Source organism: Oreochromis aureus, linkage group 20 (assembly GCF_013358895.1).
Source record: "Oreochromis aureus strain Israel breed Guangdong linkage group 20, ZZ_aureus, whole genome shotgun sequence".
NCBI classification, from domain to species: domain Eukaryota; kingdom Metazoa; phylum Chordata; class Actinopteri; order Cichliformes; family Cichlidae; genus Oreochromis; species Oreochromis aureus.
Genome location: NC_052961.1, coordinates 16299724 through 16323260, shown reverse-complemented (window position 1 = coordinate 16323260; position 23537 = coordinate 16299724). Strand labels below are relative to the sequence as shown.

At 39.7% G+C, this 23537-nt stretch overlaps 1 protein-coding gene across 1 annotated transcript in view; it reads left to right on the top strand.

Annotated features, from left to right (window-relative positions):
• The first annotated feature begins 1019 nt into the window (after positions 1-1019).
• The window catches only part of samd10b (sterile alpha motif domain containing 10b), a 58706-nt gene continuing 36188 nt past the window's right edge, over positions 1020-23537 (top strand). The window contains exon 1 of the mRNA XM_031745508.2: positions 1020-1336. Within this exon, the coding sequence (XP_031601368.1) occupies positions 1324-1336 (13 nt within the window). The 5' untranslated portion in view covers positions 1020-1323. The remainder of the gene's footprint in view (positions 1337-23537) is intronic.

The window sequence follows — 23537 nt, the reverse complement described above, 5'->3', positions numbered from 1 at the left end:
TTTGAGACCTTCTGCTCACGTAGATGGTAGCAAAAACATGTACTTAAAATTTCTTCTGTTCTTTCCACTCGATGGAGAGGACCAGTTTTTGCACACACACAGACACACAAATAAACTAAATGAAACACTTCATTCATCAGCATACTATTGTGAAGGCAAATAAAGATCCATAATGTCTTCTCTGATTTGAGTGGCTCTAATGTAGTGATTTGCACATTTGCCTAACAAGCGAAAGATCTGGTTTGGTTCTGGGAGTAGACGCAGATCCCTTGGGAGGGGTGCGGACAGTGACAGATTTACTGATGGTTAGAAGAAGTGTGCTGATAATGGCAGGGAAACAACGAATGGATGAAAAATAACATATCTATTGTAAAGTCTTTCAGCACTTCTTCACACTATATTTGAACTACATTTAAACCTTTAACAAAATTGGTATGAGGAAAAATCTTTAATATAACAGGTAATATCAATGTCGGAGCAGTCCCAAAACAATCAGGTTAAATTTAGGCAAAACGCACTGATTATACTGCCCTACTGATGCTGTTTGGATTTTGACCGTTCTTCTTCCTCCTGTGGGACCCTTACTTAGTGGAACCACAATACTGCAATATATGAAAACCTTTGCTTTCTGTAATGGTTCATTGTAATAATATCCTATTCAACTCTTCCACTGTGCAGAACTTAGAAACTTTAGGTTGAGGAAACTAGAAGGTTTCAATCAAACATCAGAGAAAGCTTCTATATTATTATTATTATTATTATTATTATTATTATTATTATTATTATTATTATTATTATTATTATTTTATAATGACAACAACAATAATATAGTTGAAAGACGAAAGTTTTTCTAAGCTTTTTTAAGAAAAAAGGGGGGAGAATCTCTATCGTCGCTCGCGATTTAACAAAAAAGAGGCGTGGATGTGTTTGTGCATGGGGTGAGAGAGAAAGAGAGAGAGGGAGAGAGAGAGCGGTGTCTGTGTCCTATAACAGCTGGTGTCGGGGCGTAATGACCTTTTTCTCCAGCCGGTCAGGTACGGAGAGAGGGGGGGCGGAGATACTGAAGGAGCAGTTTCATAGCGGACTGGTCCCGGCATCCCGGAGACCAAATGGCCGTGAACCGACAGAGAGGAAGAGTGTGATCTAGGTTTTTCTTTTCTCTCAGTACTAACAGCAGTGAGAGCTGTCTCCATGCTCACATAGGTTAGAAGGGGCAGGAAGCGCTCTTCATCTCTCACGCTCAGTAGCCTACATTTTATCCGTCTGGCAGAAGAATGAGAGAGTCCTGTTGACACCACGGAGAGATACACGCTGAGACCGACTATGGCTGTGGACGGTAAGAGCGCCTACTATTCCCTTTACTAGAGCATCTTACCCAGATCCACTGTGGGTATTCATACGGGGCATGAGCTGGTCACTAACTGGGACTTTATAAGCTACTTTGGGGTTTTCTTTGACATCATATCACATTTGCACCACATCTATTATTTTTTATAGAACATTTATGATGCTAATTTTTTTGGCAAAAGACAAATAAAAATGCGTTTAAGTAGCAGGAAATGTTTCTATGGAGATTATTTTATATATATTTTCTTTATTGTGGAATAGCCTCTAGATTTCCACTATCCTCAGGAAAAATAAATAAGTAAATCTGAAAAGTTGCTTCTGACAGGATTTCAGGTAAGAACTTTTCAAAATAAATGTGGATTTGGTCTTCTCTGTCTGGTTAGATTTACCTTTGAGAAAAAAGACTTTTAAACTTGCATGTAGGTAAAAATACCCAGCTGTAATGTGCAGTTAAGCAGCCAAAGTCTTTGTTTTACAGGAAAGAAGACTGTATTGGAGGTTCAGTGTTACCCATGGTTTCTTTGTACCTGATTGTATTTGTCCAGCGTCTGGCTCACCTGGATAAATTACCAGCTGAAGAATAACAATGATGCTGTATTCTTTGTTATTCATGCTTTTGTTTTGCTGTTACACAAGTATGAAATATGACTTCATCAGTCATGTAAGCACAATAACCCACCCCCACCCTTTCAAAGCACCACCAACCCCACCCCTCACAAAACAGAATTTGTTGCTTTTAGATCTGAATTGAAAGGGTGGCATACACTACAAAGAATAGCAATCGATAGCTCTCTCTTTTCTTTTTTGTAGAAGGCTGCGGTGGCTAATTCTGCTGATTGATCTGATGACTGTTCTTCATTCATTAATTACTGTTTGGTTTATGAAAGCTAGAAAAGAAACTGATAGTAAACTACAAAAGCTGTTTAGCAGTTGTATTTTCGCTTGGAAACATTACTGAAATTTAGATTTTGCGTATCAAAGCGGTGTCTTTATAAACCAAAATTCCTCTGAAAACATGCTGAAATAAATCCAACCCTTTTTTTTCCTTTTGTTTTTGTTGTGAGGTCACATTTTATGCAGCCTCAGCTCAAAACAAATTTCTCTTTACAGAGCTCTGATTGTCTTCCCCCCCACCCCACTTACCCTAGCTTCAGGGGACAAAACTAATTAGACATTAATATACTGTGCAAAAAAAGCTCTTCGGTGTTTTTTTGAATTGTTTGTACCCTTGTTTTTTGTCCTGCCACTTTCTCTTTCCCGCGCTTGGCTGGTCGGTGTTAGCTCCAGGCTAACCAACTTAAGTGAAGCCTAATCAGAGCCTCTCTTTGCTCAAGGGCAATAACGTGTGTGAGAGCATTGGTGTAGTGCCAAGTGGGTTTTCCATCTGTCCTCTGTCTACTGAAGCAGGTTAGCTCTTCATTAGCATGACTGCAAGGTGGAGGCTCAGTCAGATATGCATACGTGCATACTGACACATTGGACAATCCATAATTAATCCATAGTTTACTTAAGCATCATTAATTTACTCAGAGCCTTGGGCGCTGATGCTACCCTGACACTGCTGTGCCACTTAAACTTTAATGAATATGGGTCCAAAAAGACTGGATCACTGCTTGAAGACATGCATAGGGATGACTATACAGCTAGGACAAGATATAAGACTCACTAACATCTGCAATAAATTATAGGGCACAGATACTTATTTAAGAAGATTTTGTCTCTTATTTAAACCTTTTAGAAAGAAAGTTTAAGAGTCTATTTGAGGAATTTAGATAATTCTTAACCGAGTTAACATCCAATTTGTGAACTGTGATTACTTTTAGTTGGGTACGTACAGAACCAAAGCGACACAGATTGATAATGCATTGCATTGATTTTCATTTGCCAGGAGACTGTAGTGTTATTGTGAGGTAGGCTGTCGGCAACCGGCCTGTGACACTATCATTTACAAGGGCTGATCTGCATTTTAAATGGTATAATAGACATTTTGCCTCATCTTCATGTAAATTACATTTTCCTCCTTGCTGCCTGCTGCACAGCAAGTGAAGCTATATAATTATATTCCCCTCTATGTTCGGCAATTCCGATTGGATGAAATTCATCAGATGTTTGCTTAAATCATCCAGGACATCTGGCTCTGTTGTCATATCTGAGATAAGCAGCCATACAAATGATCCAAGTGGGCCACTGTGTCGTCCAGTGCTCATTGTTTAGGATGAGCAGGGATTTTTTTTTTCTCCAGAGGAGAGGACAGCAGGCTTCATCCCATGTTCACATTAGGAATAGACGTGGGGGCAGCCCAGTGTGTGTCCTCCAAAAGGCAAGCCTGGCCAAGCCCAGCAGCAGGATATCCAAAGATTTTGGGCCAGTATAGAGCATTCCAGCATGGTTTCTATCCATCCATAAAACAGCGAGACATAAGCACACGCACTCAGACATACAAAAAAAAAAAAAAGCCAAAAGCCATGCCCACCACCAACCTGACAGGCCCACACAGAGACAAGCGCACAGCTGGATCTGAATCTATAAACAACACATTTGTTTGTGTGTCTCTCTCTGGGCATGTTGGTAGAAAGCCTGCCAAAGGAGGGTCGATAGTTGCTGTTTGCCGTGGTTCATGATGGACACCTACTGTAGGATGGGGGCTTAAACATGAGGAATGTTTGTACTGTAATTTTCTTCTAATAGACAGACATGCTGCAGCATTATTTTCTTTTAATTACTCTGAAAACGTAGTTCTGCCATAAAATAATTCATAAAAATGAACAATTATGAACAACATGCTCCTTGAATAATCTATTGTGTTGTCCTTCCTCCAGATGATGGCTAAACCTTTCTTCAAAAGCCCCAAAGCACAAATGCATAGCGTTTCTTCAGATCGGGTCACACCATTGTGTGCTCATTTGGTTTTAAATGAACTGCCCCTTTCCACTGAGACGCCAAATATGTGCACATGCTTTGGTCAATGCATCCATTTGTGTTTGTATGTGTGAACATGTTGATGAAGCATAAGGGAAGCTAACACCCCTCTGAGTGGGGCGCTGCGGCAGGAGGAGTGTTAGCTGTAAACAGACAAACTTTGTTGTTTTCCTGGTGTGTGCTATACCGCCTGCTAGAGAGTGCATCCATTTGGTGCTGGAGCCAAATGTGTTTGAGGCCTCTGTAGTTGGGTAATATGGTAATGGTGTGCTAACCCTCTCAGCTACAGTGGCATGGAGGGGTTATACAGCAATTTCCTGTGTTTATGCTTGTCAGGGAGCGTGCAAGCTGTTAACCTCTTTGCCGTGTCCATCATCATCCCGTGCTTCCTCACAGCAGGAGGGTGTGCCACTCAATATAATGCATGGAGAATCCTCTTTAACACACGCATGCACTCCAGTCATCCATCATCAGCTCTCTGATCCACTGCTGCCCTGCAGCTGCACCTGGCACGAGCATGTGCATTTTAGACTCACAGAGAGTGGAATAAAGACTAAATTGACAGAGGGATGGAGGAAACGGGGGGATGTGTTTGTGTAATCTTGTACAGTAACTGGAATTCCCAGACTACATTAACAAGAGCCCTGAGAAGTTTTCATAAACTGTTTTATCAGCTGAAGGATATATTATTGTTATTAGTTTCTTCATAGCTTTGGCTACCATTTTTTCAAGTGATGATATTCTTGTAGCTCACTCAAGAGAATACTGAAATGATTATGTCTGTACATAGTAATGTATGTTTATGATAGAAAGGTTGGGCCATAATTTTGTAGTTTGTCCTTTTCCCACCTCTTCCATATATTGTAGCTAAATCTGCTGGATAATATGAAGGAAATTATTACCTCATGAAACATTTGAAAATGTATTTTAAAAGAAAGGTATGATATATGGTATGAAATCATCATGGTATATGAAAAAAATGAAAAAGTGACCCTTTCATGAGAAAATATTGATATGAGAGTACCAATGAAGCATTTATTATTAGAAAAATATGAAATGTGTATTGATTTTAATTTTATTTATTTTTGTCTATAAAGGAAACCTAAAATATCTTTGCATTACTTAAATTTTATTTTTGTTTTTTAAACCAATTCAGCTGCTGATAATTGGGTTAGAGGTTGTAGTGTGTTATTCGAGAAGCCTCAAGTGTCGCCCACTATTATGTTCTTCAAAATAATTAGACGTTTTTGTACAAAATAATTTTAATTCCTCAATAAGCTTCTTGCCCCTTTTTATATGTTCTTGTTCATAATGATATTTCTGCCTCTCTGGGTCTCATCAGTTATACTGGTGAGAATAACTTGTGGGCAAAACCACAGACTTTTTTACATACTTGATGACATCTTCATCTCTCTCTCTTTTTTTTTTTAAAGAAATCCCAAATAGAAATCTACAGGAGAACTCTAAAAACAGCAACGATGGCATTGTCCGACCAATATTCCTAAACAGTCAGAACTGATAAACTAAAATTTTGTTTTTTTTTTTTGACTGCACATCCGTGATGTGAATGTCCGATTCCACCTCATCTCAAATGTGCTCTATTAGTGTGATCTGGTGGCTGAAGGGGCCATTTTCTTACTTTGAACACATTGCCATGTTCAAGAAAACAATCTGAGATGATTTGAGCTGCATTATCCTGTTGGAAACAGCCGTCAGAAGATGGTACACTGTGGTCATACTGGGATCGACATGGTCAGCACCAATACAGGTAGACTGGTGTTTAAATGATGCTCAGTTGATACTAAGGGGCCCAAAGATTGCCAAGAAAATATTAAATATCCCCCACATATTTACACCATTGATACAAGGCCAGATGGAACCATCTTTTCATGGTTTTTACGCAAAATTTTAACCCTGCCATCCAAATATTGCAGCAGTAATTGAGACTAATCAGACCAGGAAATTTTTTTTATTTCAATTTTCTGTTCTCCAGTTGTAGTGAGCCTGTGTGAGCTGTACTTTTCTATTCTCAGCTGACAAACAGTGTGGTCTTCTGCTGGAATCTGCTGCAGTCTGTTCATTCTCCTTTCTGACATTAACTTGGCCTTTTCACTCAGAGAACTGCTGCTCACTAAATATATTTTCCCTTTTATGGAGCGCTCTTTGTAAGCTTTAAAGATGTCTGCACAGGAAAATCGCAGTAGATCAGCAGTTTCTGAAGCACTTACTAAAAACCTTGATACTGAAAACATGTTTCTTTCCCATTCATTTGAAACTATGTCTAAATGCACTGAATTGCAGCCACATGATTGTTGATGAGATATTTGTGTTAAAGTGCAGCTGAAGAAGTAGACCTAATAAAGTATTAGGCGAGCACTTGTACTTGTTACTTTATTAAAGTTTTAGGTAAGTGAACTTCTCTTGGCTGTTTTATAAAAAAATGTTCAAAACCCTAAGCCTGAGCCAGGGATATATATTATCATTCAGATGTTTTCCCAACATGGCTGCAGACTGGTAAGACTTCCTTCAAGATGAACTTTGGTAAAACTAGAGAAACATGACTTAAGTTGCACAACTCACTTGGTAACTCAGGTACAACACCTCAGGGTGAAGCCACTCGTATTAGTAACACAATAGGAAGTTTAGCTCAAACTCAGGTATCCATTAGAGTGTTACTGTTGGTGGAAAACATTTTCTGAGATAATGATGTAACGTTCTTTTTAGCGGCTCCGTGAGACCAACCGCCAACTGCTTTAACCTCTGACCCGATGTGTAGGACTTAGATGGACTCAGTACGGTTCAGCGGATAAACATTTCTGCTCTAATCCTGCAGGCCTTTCACAGATTGATGAAAGAGTAAAAGAGGAGAAGCCTGTTTCGGGGTAAATAAGTCGCGGATTAACAAGAGCAGAGTGCGGTGGATTTCTGAAAAATTCTGTTCTGAGGCGTCACACCTCAACTGTTTTCATTGAGTCTGCCCTGTGCCCTCATTGCTACCAATGCCATGCCTGTAATGCTTTCCCAGATGACAAGGCCTCACCTTTCCCGAATTCTTGTCCTGGCTCCAACTTTTCTCCCGCCTCTCCCTCCTCACTGCTTCCTTTCTCTATCCTCTTGCTGAATTAAAGTGCGCACAGGCCCATATCCAATTTCTGTATTTTAATTAGCCTTCTGCACACAGAGAAGGATCAAGGGAGAGGAGCTGAAAGGGTGTAGGGACAGAAGAAAAAGAGAGATGTAATTTTTCTGAAGGATTGCACTAATTAGCTATAATTTCATACAGTGGTTGTATCCCCCATGCATCACTCTGTTGTTACTTACCGACTTAATACTTCTCACTGTATTTTCCCTCACTCGCATACTTGATCAATTTAATTACTGAATTTTGGCTGTTGTGATAAAGCATCTGTGTAGTTTTATTTTTGACCATTATTGCGGTAGTTCAGTTGTAATGACTCGCATTATTGTTTATTTCTGCTCTCCATCATTACCATCGGTCCCGAGAAAATGAGATAGCAGCAAACGGGAGGCCATGTTCCACTAATATCTTTGTGTCCTTAGCCTCATCCTTGGCCAGATGTCTTTCAGCCTGCAGTTTCAAGGAGAGCAGTCAACCCCTTTCCCTCAGTCGCTAACTCTCCCATTAGAGTCTGCTAAACAAACAGCCTAATTAAGTGTGGCCTTGTGTGATAGGGTATGCTTGGAGCTTTTTACTCTTTGTTAATAGGTTGGCCTGCTCCTCCTACCAAATGCTGGGGGTCAGTGAAGCTTGTGGAGCAGATTGCCCATTACACCAAATGGCTAATGGCTCCAGCTACACCCTAACAATGCATACCTCCTTGCATAGTCAGGAGCACAAGTCACATCCATTCATCCACTCGAAAAGCAATTACATTACTCCTAATAATAACCTACGAGCGTGATGTGTGGCAGGGTCCGTCTGCATGTGAGATGTGTCTTCTACATCAGTTTACGTGTATATATTAAGCCACTGAAGTGTGTGCTTGCGCGACTTTGAAATTGAACAAGTTTAAATCTCGTTGCTCCCGTACCTCTTCCAAAAATAGAAATCAATTTTGCGTTCCGTCTTCCCCTCTTATCAGACACTTAGCTGTTCCCTCTCTTTCTCTGCTCCAGCCTATAAATCACGCTTTTTAATCGCTCTACCTCCATACGGCCCACCTTATGTTGCGCTCCTTTTTCCTTCTGTCCATATTCCACTCTTTCCCTTCCTGCTCTGTTCCCTGATGTGCATTATTACAAAGTTCCTTTGAATATACAGCACTGGCAGGGTCTATAGCCTCCTCTGGCTGTCACGGTGCTGCTCGAATAGGCCCTCAATTTACCATGTCAATAGGCAGCCAAGTGTCAGCCAAGGTGGAGAGGAAGAGTTGTTTAAATGCAGCTCAATGCACAGTGACTCTCTTTAAGCCAAGCAGTATGCTCTCTAGTTAGCTGCATTTACCCCCACACATTTATACAGTGTTTTATTTTATAATTTTATATGTTCTCAATATATTTTTCTCAAATGCACTTAAAGTTGATGACAGGAAGTTTAAAGAAATTGTTTTGAAACATTCCTGTCTGGCTCTTCTCTCTTCCCTATGGTACCTCTCTGAAGTTACATTAAAAAGAAGCCCCTCCCCAGCCACGTCAGTTCAACAATTCTTTGCATGCTCATTGAACATGTGACATTTTCACTTCACAAACTTTTTTTTTCTTTCCTTTTTTCACTCCCATGCTTACCAAACCCAAGGGAAGCTCTGGCTGATGAAAAAGCCATATGGCGCTATCGAAAAGTGCCTCAGACCATGGAAAATACACATTACAGTGATTTATAACATGCTCGAAATGCACTGATAAATGTGAGTAGTTTAATATGACATTCAGGTTCCCGTTTGTGTGTATATGTGATCCGATTTCCTGCAATTAAGTCACAAATAAGAACTGACTTTAACGTCCAAGCACAGGAGATGTCTGGAGGCTGAAAAGAAGAAATTCTGTAATTTTAGCTTGAATGTAACCCACTTCTTCATGCGGCCCTTCTTGACTTCTTAAGTGATTCATTCTCAAAAAGAGTTTGGGGCTATTATGTCAAAGTCAGTCTCTCATACGGCACATAAAGATCATGTGTTGCAAAAAAAATGTTTTTATCTGCTCTTGATTTTGAATCAAAATCTTCTTAGATTCTCACCTGTCTTATATTATTTCCACTTCTAGCCCTGGTTCTCTATTAATTTGTGGTCGTTTTGATCCTTTGCTTTGATCGCTAGCATCAAATGGTGGAAACACTGGGCTTTAGCGTGGCACTCTTTGTGTACAATACTACGCTTTTAAGTGTTTGCACCCTTTTGACCTGATTTAGTTGAATCCACTGAGACATGCGGCTGTTGCAACTTATCCTTAGATTAGGATGGATTTGTCTCGTAAGAGTTATAGATAGAGGCAGCTGAAAGTGATTGCCTAAGTGCTGTATTGGTCATAATGGCTGTTAGAATAAAAGACAAAAATCCTGCAGCTATATATATATATATATATATATATATATATATATATATATATATATATATATATATATATATTTTTTTTTACAGAAGCACCTAGAACAATCTAAGACTTCTGCAGTTCTTAACAGTTGCTTAAAGGAATAAACAGCAATCAGTTTGTCAGAGTCCGATTATATCTCCCTCAAAACATTTCCTCTCATTCCACTTCATGTGCTTTTGTCCTCCAGTTGTAGTCTTATGCTTTTATAGAATTTTGCTCCAGAAATAGTTTGTTATATCAAACTAGGAATGACAGACGTTAAAATGGAACCAAGACCAAACTATTGTCGTGGGAGGCAGCCGAGGTTATGGCTCTGTCAGTCAGAGTTAGTGGGGGCGGGCTCTAAGCTGTCATCCCAGTGTGTCGGTCTCGCCCTACATATCAGGTCACTGGTGCTCTGCAGGCTTTGGATCTTGGTAGAAGCAGGCACACACAGAGATGCACATACTCTACTTTTAGGGATATAGCTGTGGTTATGTGGGGTATTGTATATACAGTATTTTTTTCCTTCCACTTGTGTGTGCACTGCACGTTTGCACTGATGGGCCGAGTCACCGAGTCTGGAACAATGCTGGAAATAAAAACTGACACAAGTCAGGAATAATTCTTGTAAGAAAGTCTCTGCCTTCAGTGGATTTTCGAAATGGATGACGAGATGAAACAGATCTTTGGAATATTTGACCAAAAAAAAACTGATTTAAATTTCTCTGCAATGACTGAGAGAAGAGAAAAGCACAGCCAGTAGATGTAGGGATATCATGTGAGATGGGCTTGAGGTGCACTAATTTGACAGAAAGTGATGTAATTAAGGTCTGTATAATAAAACTCTTCTCTCCTAGCCTGTCTCATCTAAAGTGAAAATGGTAGACAATCAGCCAGTGCATTAACATCAATAGATGTGATGTCCCAGAGATGGGGTTGTGTGTGTATGTCTGGGAGATATAACGAGAAAGAAGCAAAATGGGTCACTCAGGCTTGTGCCATTAATGCCCTATTGTTAATGTGATGTATCTGTGGAATAATTAGTGTGTTTTCATTTGTGTGTGTGTGTGTGTGTGTGTGTGTGTGTGTGTGTGTGTGTGTGTGAGTGTGAGTGTGTGTGTGTGACAGGTGACAGGGTATCACTAGTTAGGTCATCATGTTTAGACTCATTCACTCCAAAATGATTTAGGCCAAATATTTAAAACGGTGTCGTTGCATACACATTTTCAATTGACTTCAATCGCACAAATGCAGAAATAATTATTTGCAGTATCTTATTTATTATGAGAATGTCATGACTGATCATTTGTACCTACACCACCAAAAATGGGGGCAAAAGGGAGGAGATCATGTTTAATCGGTTAGAAGAAAAGGTTAGAAATATAAGTGCCGACATGAGCAGTGTCCACAGAAACCTCTGAATCGCAGCTCAAAGCTCATTTAAACCATTTCTACAACCACTAAACAAAGCAAAGACACCAAACAGTTAAAAGAGCAGTTGCGTCACCACAAATCTGTGGTCAGGTAATATCCATATTTTGATTGATGATTTTCTGGAGTTAAATGTGAACCGAAGCATATTTTCAAAGGTGTTATATGCTATAAAATACTTTTAAATAAAATAATCTCTAATAAATTAGGTGTGGGAAATAAAAAAATCGAATTTTTCTATGTTTGAGTCACAGTAACTTTTAGTTACAACACTTTCAAGCACGTTTAAGAGCCACATCTGAAATTCAAGCACTTTTCAAACCTTGAAAAGACAAGACAATATTAAAATTCATCCATCCATCCATTCGCTTCCGCTTATCCTTTCCAGGGTCGCGGGGGGCGCTGGAGCCTATCCCAGCTGTCATAGGGCGAGAGGCGGGGTACACCCTGGACAGGTCGCCAGTCTGTCGTGGGGCCAACACACAGGGACAGACAACCATTCACGCCACATTCACTGCACATTCACACCTAGTGACAATTTTGGATTATCCAATTAACCTATCCCTCAAACTGCATGTCTTTGGACGGTGGGAGGAAGCCGGAGTACCCGGAGGGAACCCACGCAAACACGGGAGAACATGCAAACTCCACACAGAAAGACCCCCGCCTGATGGTGGAATTGAACTCAGGACCTTCTTGCTGTGCGGCAACAGTGCTAACCACCGTGCCACCGTGCTGCCCATATTAAAATATTAAAATTCACTGTAGGGATTTTCTGATTCACGTTACTGCTTTCTACACACCTTTTGTTTGATTTTTTTCACCTTACATAAAACACTTCCCCGTCTCACAAAATGACTTTCACATTAATGACACTGATTGCATCTGCAACCTCTTCAAAATGTAGCATTTATTTAATCAAATAATAATACAACTTTTAAGAAACTCTTTGTAATTAAAAATCCTGGTCAACCAGCAGTGGTTACTTACACTAATAATACACACAAATCAACTTTTTCAGTTTTTCACTTAGAAGATGATCCAAAATACAATCTGGATGGATGAATAAAAAGAATAATAATTTTTATTCTTGTCACATGGAAATATTCTAATCAAACTGAAAAGAGAAACATGCTCTTTGAAAACCTCGACAACTCTCTGTCGGCTTTGAATTACAGGATCACATCTTGCTGCTTTAAGGTTCTGTTCCAGCTTAACATTTTCCAGGTCTGACTACATTTAGCTTATTTGCTACTGTGCTTCCTGTTTTATTTTGGTAGCGATTAATGGAAGAAAACTGCTCTCCCAGTTAGTTTTACTTGTCCCAGTCAGATCGCTCTTTGTATCTATAGTTGTCTCTTCTTTGCGTGTACTTTTGTTTAAACTTTTCTTTTCTCTTTAAAAAAAAACTTTTATTATAGCTCTATGGCGTAGAAAAAAAACCTCTTGTTTTCTGTTTTCTGTTATATAATATTAGGGATGTTTGTGACAATTAATTTCTTAATCGGCTGGACTAACCAATAGTCCACAACTAGGAAACACTGAAATTCAAAGTTAAGTTTGAAAACAGTTTTAAAAACAAATACCCCATTCCAAAATGTCTTGTGACAATCTCATTGGCTTAGGGAAGGGATGATGATGATGTCATAAGGAGATCTTAAGAATCTTAAGTCCTTTGATGTTTTTCCTTAAATAGGGGTGAGGCACAGCAAGTTTTAGTTCGTTTTAGCAGCATCTGTGTTTGCAGCCTACAAGCGTTCACCACAGAAACATTTGGAAAGCTTTTCAAAGTCATCGTGATAGAAACTCCAACATGTTTCCAAGAAAAACCAACCAATTCAAAAGATTACGCCGCCTCTCCTTCCTGGCGTGGCTGGCCAATTTCCCCAAATGGCGTCTTATCCTCCCAAAGGGCATTAGAGGAGAGTAGGAAGGAAAACTACCTTCTCCAGAAAAAAATGCAACAGATTGAAGAGAAACTTCAACTGGAGGACAAGTGTAGAAGAATGGAAGCCCAAAATAAAGAGCTGGAAGAAAGACAACAGCGCCAGCCCAGACATAAAAAATTATTAATGAGGGCTGGGGAATCAAGTTTGCTCAGACCAGAGAGCAGATCGTGCACCTCATTAAAGAAAACAAGCAAAGAGTGCGGAACTAAAAGAAATGACCAACCAGCTCCAAGACAAGAAAACGATGACTGACAAGATACAATGGGATCTCCAATACATGGACCAAAGGTATCAGCTGCTCCAAAGACAGCTCCATGAAGCTGTGGAAGAAAAGAAAGAAATCCTCCAACAGAAGGAAGAGCAGGACAAAAAGCAAAGAGACATGCAGCACGAACTGAAGAGCATGCAGGAAAAATACCGAATGCTGAAAGAAAGCCTGGATGAAACACTGCGCCAAAATAAAGACCTTCTTCAACAGAAAGAGCAACAGCAGGAAAGACTGAAAGAAGGAAAATGCATTGTCCAGGACTTTGAGTCTAAAAATCTAAAGCTGCAAGAGTTTTGTAATCAGCTGGAGGACAAAGCAACTAAAGTGGAAGAAGAAAAGGACAAACTGGAGAAACGCTGCTCACAGATGCAGAAAAGGATCGATCAGATAGCGAGAAACAACTCCGAGCTCGTTAAGGGGATTTTGGTGGAATTCAATAACTTGAAGCGTGAAAACACTGAAATGCAGGCACAAAACAACAACAAGACAAAATACATGAAGACCTGCAGCTCACGCTCCAAGAAATCCAGAAAAAAACGAGCAGTTAGAAGAGCGAGCACAAAGAAGTACAACAGAGAAATGCAGACATGCACAAGGACAAGCTGAAACAGGAGGCAACATCCAAACAACTCAAAGACAAGCTTGAAGAACAACAAGCAACAGTAGAAGAGGTGGAACAAAGATGTAAGAAACTTGAAAAGCAAAACGCAGAAACAATCGATGAGTTGAGAAATCTCATCCTGGAGAAAAAAAAAAGCTCGTGGAAAAGTGCATGAAAAAGAAGACAAAATGGTTCCGCTTGTTCCGGAGGAGAGACGCTACTGCTTCCTCACCTGATGTAGCCTCGTCTTGCTCCACCTCTGTTCACCCCCCCAACCAGTCCTGGCAGTTGACTGTCCCCTCCTGAGCCTGGTTCTGCTTGTTCCGGAGGAGAGACGCTACTGCTTCCACACCTGATGTAGCCTCGCCTTGCTCCACCTCTGTTCACCCCCAACCAGTCCCGGCAGTTGACTGTCCCCTCCTGAGCCTGGTTCTGCCGGAGGTTTCTGCCCGTTTAAAGGCAGTTTTTCCTCCCCACTGTCGCCAAGTGCTTGCTCAGAGGGGATTGTTGGGGTTTTCTTTTTTTTCTTTATTTACTTGTTTAACTTTTTTCATTATTACTTCATTTTACCTTGTTTCTTTATTTACTTGTTTAACTTTTTTCATTATTACTTCATTTTACCTTGTTTCTTTATTTACTTGTTTAAGGTTTTTCATTATTACTTCATTTACCTTGTTTCTTTATTTACTTGCTTGTTTAACTTTTTTTCAACTTATCTAAATAATAAACCAATTGAATTTATCCTTTGAGTATTTTTCATCTCATCTTTACAGAATTCTTCCAAAACATTTTCAAACATTCAGATCTGCCTGCATTCGCATAAGTGTCTGACTGTGACATCTGAGTAGCCGGGTAATAATATGGAAATGGTTCAGTGAAGTACAAGAGAGCATAGCGCTGGTTTGGCACTGCAGTTTTGGAACACAATTACTGAAACTACTGAGACTGTAGTTTCAGTAATTGTAACACTTCTGACCAAGAAGCACTGGTGTCGGCGCTTAACAAGCATGTACGCACACACGGGGGTGATTAATTGGCTGGTTTCTGAGAGGAGCCCAGAGCAGTTTCTGCTTCTCTATGAAACATCTGGCATCATTAGAAGCCAACATTAGGGAGTTATCAATAGAGAGCTGATAGTGTTTGAAAACCTGTTATTTATGGAGCTTTGTGGTGCATTAGCCACGGAAATGGGCACACAGACAACTTACCAAGCTCGAAAAAGATATTTGTTTGAGTGAATGCTTTAAAAAATAGCCTGAAGTGTCTAATTAGTGTAACAACATGTGTTAGTGCACCTCAATTTGACCTCTTACTGGAAACTTTACTCTTAGTTCTAACCAATGCCCTTTCCCTCGCTCTGGAATTCAACATGTGTCCTTCTCACTTGGATTCACTTCATCTAGGCAGCTCTCCCATTTCTTTTTATCTCTTGTTCCCAACTTTGATGCACTGATCTAATATTTGGGTTTGCCAGCTGTCCAATTCTAGCCCAAAAATCTAGACAGGATATCTGTGACTATGAGGCGATCCACTGGCACGATCTATTCAATTCAGTTCTATGTTATTGTGTGTTTGCTTTGCCACAGAGCTGCAGCTAGCGGCAAAGCTAATGTAGAAAAGAGCTAATGGCAGACAGACAGACAGCAGTTTGGAGGAACATCACAAAGCTAGACCAATATATTTATGGTAACATAATGTGTTGTTGTCAATACCGTTAAATATTTCACTTCAGCTGTCTGCTGTCAGCTCCACACCTGTGTGTGAGGAGCAAAAAGAAGGAATACTGTGACTGTAAATAACAGCAGTTTGCAGCCTAGAGAAACTCACTTAGATCCCAGATAAGACCAGTACAAATATACTGGACAAATAACATCACTACTAGGTCTGTTTTCATTTTCATTTCTCTTTAAAAAAAATACCAAAAATTCTGTAAATTTATATTCCTAGATCTATTTACTGGTGTCATTTTATTTTACAAGGTAACAAAAGCTGTTTAAAATGAGTGTGATGTTTCTTTATTCACAGAGAATTATTCGCAGCCTCTTCCTCACAGTGAGAGACAGATAATTAATTTAAAAGTTATTGAACTCAGTATCAGCAGATACCCACAGCCATTATATCAGTATCAGACTGGACTAAGAAAAAGCTGGATCAGGCAATCCCTACTTTTGTAGACGCCATCAAGTCTTAGTCTAGAAAACTTTTTTTTTCTTTTTGTTTTTTTGTGTAATTTTTTTGTAATGCTATTCATTTTTTTCATTTCATTTTTTTCAATTTTCATTTTAAAATGCCTGCACTTATACACGCTAGGCATAATTACAACCATAAATGGATATACACAATTTGAGAAAACAGCCATGGTTATAAAAGTGCAAAAATATCCGTGTTAGATTGCAGAGGCAAAGCAGGAGACAAACAGGAGAGACATTTTCTCTCGGTGCCGAGATGGATCAATGAACTCATCACACACTAGGACAGCTGACTGTCAGCACACAATATCCTCAACACATTTCCATTTGTTTTGCAATTTTCGAGTAGGGCCATGCTTTAGCACTCTATTTTTGAATAGACGTGAGGGGTAATTTGACCTGCATATGCCTATCCACTCGATGTCATCCTCAGTCATGCCGGTTACCATGATTGCTGCAGATTCACTAAATTACTTTGAACTGAATAATTAAACTGAGCTTGCACTTCAGTAACTCACAGGCGATGTGGGTGTTTTCCATTATCACACTGTATAAATTAGTGTAACTTATAGCTGAAGTGGAATTCAGCTTAAGGGGCACAATGACTTTATTGGATGGAGCTTAAGTTTACACGACATTCATGTAACAAAAATTCTTCAGGACTATTTTTGTTTTCATTTTTTATATTTATAGCTTATAGAAACAAAAAAACGAGTTTCTCAAAATATTAATTCTGAGTTTGAATAAATTATTGTTCAAACAGTATAAATACTTTGTGGTTCTTGCTTTAGCTCAGTATGTGTAATCACAGTCATGTTGATTTGATGATTCTCTAGATGATAATCATGACCGTCAAAAGGTGGGTAAGCCACAGAAGATCATTGCTTCGAGAACTCAGGAAAGTTTCACGAGCAGCGGTCTGATGCCAGAACATCAAAGGCCACCACACACAGACGTCTTTGGAAAAGAGGCTACGGCTTACGCATTTTTAATGTCAAACTACACCCAAATGAAAGACAATATCTTACCTGGGCTAAGGAGTAAAAGAACTCGAGTGTTGATCGCTGGTCCTCTTTACAGATAAAAGTAAATTTTGCATTACAATTGGAAATCAAGGTCGTAGAGAGACACAGAAGCCAAGGTTTTTGATGTACTGTGTGTACGTGCTGCAGTGTGCTGGTGTTGCTGCAGGGCTACGGTGTTTTATCAAGTCCAAAGTAACATAGCTGTCTGCCTGGAGATTTTAGAGCACTTCATGCTTCTATGTGCTGGCAAGTTTTATGGTGATGCTGACTTCCTTTTCCAGCAGGTATTAGCGCCTGCCCTTAGTGCCAAAACCAAATTGTTTGTTGATCATGTGTGGTTGATTGGTTAGCCAACTCGTTTGAACTAAACACCAGTGAGAATTTACTGTATGGGGTATTGCGAAGAGGAAGAGGAGACCAGCACACCTGATCAAACAGAGGAGCTTTTCTGAAGCTAGACATTTCTAAATAGTCAGTTCTTTATTGATGGAAATATTCGAGTAAAATGAGATGCTGGATTGGTGATTTTCATTAGTGTGATTGAAGTACCCTAGTAATATTCATATTTATCTCACTCTATCTCACTTTTGCATGAAGTTAATTTACAGTCACTGAAGCTATACAGCACAAGGTTTTAATCTGATTAGTTTGTTTCAATACATGACAACAGTATGGCATTATTCAAATGATGGTGCACAATTTGGTTTGCATAGTTTGTCAGGATACTATGGGTATATGTTTGAGTTGCCTGGCTGCTGCTCCAGTCCTTCCTGGTTTAATTAAAAGAGGAAGCTGAGGGCAGAGTTGGGCAGAGGCCAACAAAAGGACTTAACCATCTGGTGACCACACAGGAGAAAGGGGTTTCTTCTTGCAATGTGTTTAGCTATTGTCTCTGTGGGTTTTCCCTTTGATGTTTAAAATGGTTTATTCAGTTACTATATAAGTTGCTAAGTATTCTTTGAGTAGAATTCTGTTTAGTTGACCTCTTTTATGGGCCTTCTTAGTCCTTAAAATAGCTTGTTTCCATTATTGTCTTTTTTGGGGTATAATAAAACCCTTTTTTGAAGATTACACCTGTGCCTGCACATTCTTGGCTGCTTGGTCCCTTAGTTATTAGTTATATGCCATAATCAACAAAGTTAAAAAAGAGAGAATATTTCACTTTATGTTACTTCACTTGAATACAGAATAATTTACTATTTTGAATGAAATTGCAAAAACATGATACATTTTTCATGTTATTCTAGCTCTTTGAGATGCACTAGGACGAGGTGGATGTTATAAGTGAAACAAACCAAAGGAAAATGCATCGAAAGAAAAGTGCATAGTGCAGGATGTGTAGGCAGGCGAAGGCACCCTCATCTATGGGGCAGGTGAAATGAAAAGAATACTGAATACTAGGCAGATGTTGTGCATTACAGCCTGTACTTGGCTCGACACTGAGGCAATTCTGCAACACTAACAACACACAGAGCACGACAGCAGAGAATTTGGTTTCTTTTCAAGATATTATTACTATTGTAGCTGTGGATTTCAGCCCATTCAATTACACTGCCTCTCTATAAAATGCAATATAAATATTATCCATGTGCTTCTGTTTCTCAGTTTCAGGGAGGGTCACGGTAAATGAGGATTTTCATCACAGGCTCGATCCTTGACAGTTTTATTTCCTCCACCAATGCATATGTGATAATTGCAGTTTGAGTGTGTGTGTGTATGTGTGTGTTTATTTGTCAGCAAGACTACATAGAAACCAATAATCCAAATGCCATAAAACAGGGACTGTTTATTATGCGTTATAATACACAGTCTGAAAATTGAAGAGCAACTCCACAACTTTGCTTTCATTTTTACTTTTTGGTTTTGGACCTTTTAGAGCTGCTAGTAGGAGATGGAGAGAGACATTTCCATCTACTGCCAATCTCTAGACATGACACTGATGTCAATTCATTCCTAGAAAGGAAACAAAGAGAATACATGCAATTTCGAACTGCTGAACAATGCCCATAAGGAGAAGGGAAGGCAAGAAATGAAATAGGTACAGAATGTGTGTTTTGGAGTAAAGGATTAAGAGGAGAAGAAGTAGAAAGGTACCCCGGGGATCTTTGGCCCCGGCAAGAAACTCCTGCTGAGACTTTATTAGTATTGGTGTGTGTATTTTTCAGCATGTGTACATAGAGGTGGTGCAGAGATTTGATTCCTTTCCCCTTTTTTATTCCAAACTACCCGCTTTGTATCAGCTGCTGCGGAAACCATGTGAGTGAGCAAGAACAAGTGTGTGTGTGTGTGTGTGTGTGTGTGTGTGTGTGTGTGTGTGTGTGTGTGTGTGTGTGTGTGTGTGTGTGTGTGTAGAGGAGCAGTAATTGGCATGTCCACCTGACTGAAAGGCCTGGGCGAAGTGGCAGTGCCGGAGTGGAGCTGATAACATGGCAATTAGGCTGTGAGAGACAGACCCCCAATCAGCTCAACATGGTACAGAGACTTACAGAGACATGTGGGACTACAAGGACCGACAGAGACCGGAGAATGGGCGAGTGCCCCCAGGTGTGAGCTAATTTGTCATGCTGCTATACTGAAATCAAGCAAGTTCCGCGAGGGCCTCTGCCAAGCGATCCGTACTGGATGGCGCAGGCAGACAGCTCACGTTCACGCAGAAGACACCTGCTGCGGCTGCTGATGAAAACCTTGGTTTTGTTGCGTCTTTTTAAAGCTCAAACGGTACACTTTAAAGGGATGAAGAAAGCGGGCAAAGGTTTACATGCTCTGTGTCTCACTACTAAGGCACAGATGAAAAAAGAGCAGAGTAATTTCATGGCTGTGTCTGATTGTTTTTGCTAGTGGTTCTGCTGCAATTCTCCACTCACCTGCCTTATAGGTATTACCTGAGCCTCTTTGTGTGGCCCCATGTTGGAGCCTTTGCATTCTCTACCAACCTTTCTTCCTTCTTTCTTTCTTTCTTTCTTTCTTTCTTTCTTTCTTTCTTTCTTTCTTTCTTTCTTTCTTTCTTTCTTTCTTTCTTTCTTTCTTTCTTTCTTTCTTTCTTTCTTTCTTTCTTTCTTTCTTTCTCTTTCTCTCTCTCTTTGTTCTCGTTTCCCTCCCCTCCAGGAAAGATTAGAAGAAGCCTCCTGGATCGCATCACATGAGCATTGCAACAAACTTTTAAAACTTCAAAGCGCTGAGTTATATTTCAGTTGGCAGACAGAAGTGTTAACACTATCACCACCTCTACTGCTGAGTTTCTAATCATTCATGCTGCTTGCAAACTAACTCCCTGTCTGGAGCCTTCAGTCTTGACCCGTCTATCTCAGCTCCAGATTCATTGGCACATTTTCCTTTTCGCCTCACTGTGCTCTTTTGTCTTTCTCTGTTTACCTCTTAGCTTCTGCAGAGCATTAACTTTTATCTCTTTTTTTCCCCCACACCAGCTCTCCACTCTTTTGATAAGCCTACTCCCCCCTCCTCTTTATCATCTTTTATGCCCTCATCCTGGTGTCTTTGTGTGGATTCAGGGATGGTGTAGAGCAGATTATCAACTAATGCTCACAATGGTCATTTATTCACCTCTTTGTTTGCAAATCCTCTGGTGTTCAATAACCTTTGTGTTTATTTATGCAGAATAGTGTGTGTGTGTGTGTGTGTGTGTGTTTGTGTGCTTGTACATTGTGTGCTATCGACTGGTTATTATGGCCACGCTATGCTCCGATGTTTCCTCTCTAATATGTGGCGAAGGCTTCGTGTGCGCTGACATACATAAGCAAAAGCAGGGTTTGTGTGACAGTAAAGCTTTAAGGACAGTCAATAACATATTGAGTACTGAACCCAGACCACAGTGTGAGTGCACTGCATTGATTTACAGACCACATGACAATCACAAATAAGTGCGGCTCATGCTCACCACTGTAGGCCACTGTGTGTGTGTGTGTTTATGAGTGGCAGCTTGTGCACAGACTCCCTTGTATCACTCCAGGAGCTTTTAACCCTTGCGGATGATCGCCACCTCCGTATGGAGTTATTGTCTAATAGTATAAAGAGGCGATTTCTCTATGATCAGCAGACAAAGTTTGGCGAATCCCTGCCGGACGGCCTTTCAGGCTATCACTGAAGGTATGTGAACTGGGAACTACTACCATACTGCATTTTGCTTTTTCAAATTGCTTCTTTAATTTCAATTTAGAGGAAAAAACAAAACAATAATAACGAGAAAACCTATTAGTCTCATTGCTTGAACCACTTTAGAGTTCATTAGCACACCATCTGGCTTATAGCTCTTGGTTCCAGTGATAGGCTTAAACTGCTCTTTAAATGAAAAGATAATATTTTGACATTGAAATGAATGCTGCCATTGTTTTGCGATAACCTGTTAAATGACTAATTTCCTGCTGGCTTTATCGAGGACATGGTTGTAAGTTGAGGAGGAAATTGAGTTTTTCAGTGCTTTGATATTTTGCACCCAAGCATCCGTTAATCCACTCACTGAGGATGTTTTGCCACTCAGGGGAACAGCTGTAAACAAACACTGCATGTTTAAGAAGCCAATTTTGTTCTTAGCAGAGAAGTTATGTCATTTCATTTCCATCATTATTTTGGATTATTTCCTGTGGCGTACAGAGGAGGACGGCACGCTTGACAAACGGTATCTCTCTGAAACATCTGAAAAAGCAAACTCTAAACCTGGAATTAAATCAGCAAAGTGTACAGTTCTGGATGGTTTATGTTTGAGTTATAATATTATAACATCTGCCTGGGGATACCACTGCCACTGTCATGAGTATTTGAAAATGTATACCACGCTTTGCTCGGTCTGAGCACTTCATGTAAATTTTCATGCCTTGTCTAATTTCCCTTGATTAATTTCTGAGTCCTAATGAGGCTAATTTGATTACATTTGTCAAAGCCTTTCACACATTGTGAATGATAACAGTTGAGTAGTTATGAATAGGCAGATTGATCTGTGTTACCTGTGTAGTTCTCTACAGCTTGTTAAATAATATTTCACAAACATGTACATAAACACTGATACTGGTTGCTATGTGACACTTGAGGCTTCAATGGAAAATCACTGATTCCTTGTAATGATTACTCTATGGATTTTTTTTTATGTAAGTGGATGCCTACTGCAGACTGTCAATGTGTCATACAGTAAACGGTACATATACATAGAGCATACAGGTGAAGTAGATCTACAATGTCTTTATTTTCAGTATTTGAAATATTCACATGGTAATGTGATTTCAGTTGCTGGGTCGTGTCCTCACATGCCAGCCAGGTCTCTGTCAGCCAGTTCTGACCAATCCACACTCACACAAGCTTGATGAAGTAGATTCACAGAATGTGATAATGCTGTATACTATTAATATCACACCCTTTTGTTACTTGCTGGGTCCATCTGGCATTTGGTGCAGAGCAGTTAATGTACACTGAGTTTTTCACTGAAAATTGCTAATGACTCAGAGGATAATTTTCTGTAGTTAATTACTACAACCAACCCGTTTTGCATTCTTACCTTCATATTTCATGTGGTTTGCTACAGTCTTACTGTAGTTGCCTTTATATTAGGATCTTTTCCCTTTTATAGTGTAAAGGGAACTACATATGGTCAAATAAAGAGGTCAGGCCAGAATTCAAACTGTTTCTTATTCTTGGGTTAAGTTTATTTTTCAACTCTTGGATTTGTACGACGTCAGAGAGAGTGGATATGCTGTAGGGCCACAGCGTGGTGATCAGCTACAGGTTTGCAGAAAGGTCCAGTATCAGATAAATGAGGATTATTTTTAAAGTGATACAAAGCGACTGTACCACGGCAGAGTCAAGTGTAAAAATATGGGGCTTGAAATGAGACCCATACAACAAGCCCTCTTACCTCAACGACATAATACGTCATAATGACTCTCAAAACAATAATAAAGGTGTGTTTACAGAAACAACACATGAGTGTTTCCACATTTGAAGGTGGAGGCAGTGATGATGGCACAGCTTACAAAGATGTTTAACCAGGAACAACTAAGAGACCTGAGTTTGCAACATTGTGAAAACAGTGACTGCATAAGAATTAAAGATTCAAAATAGGCAGTTTGATGATTTTAACTACATTTCTATATACACAGAAAACAAATTCATGCACATTTGTGTTGAGTGTTGAGCTAATTTTGATGATACTCAGAATCCTTGTTTTCAGGCTGCTGTTTTTTGCTCCTTTTATCACTTTGCAATGAAAAGTACGGGTATCAGAATAGTTATGCATTGCCAAAGTCAAGTTTTAAGTTTCATTTCAGGGTTTAG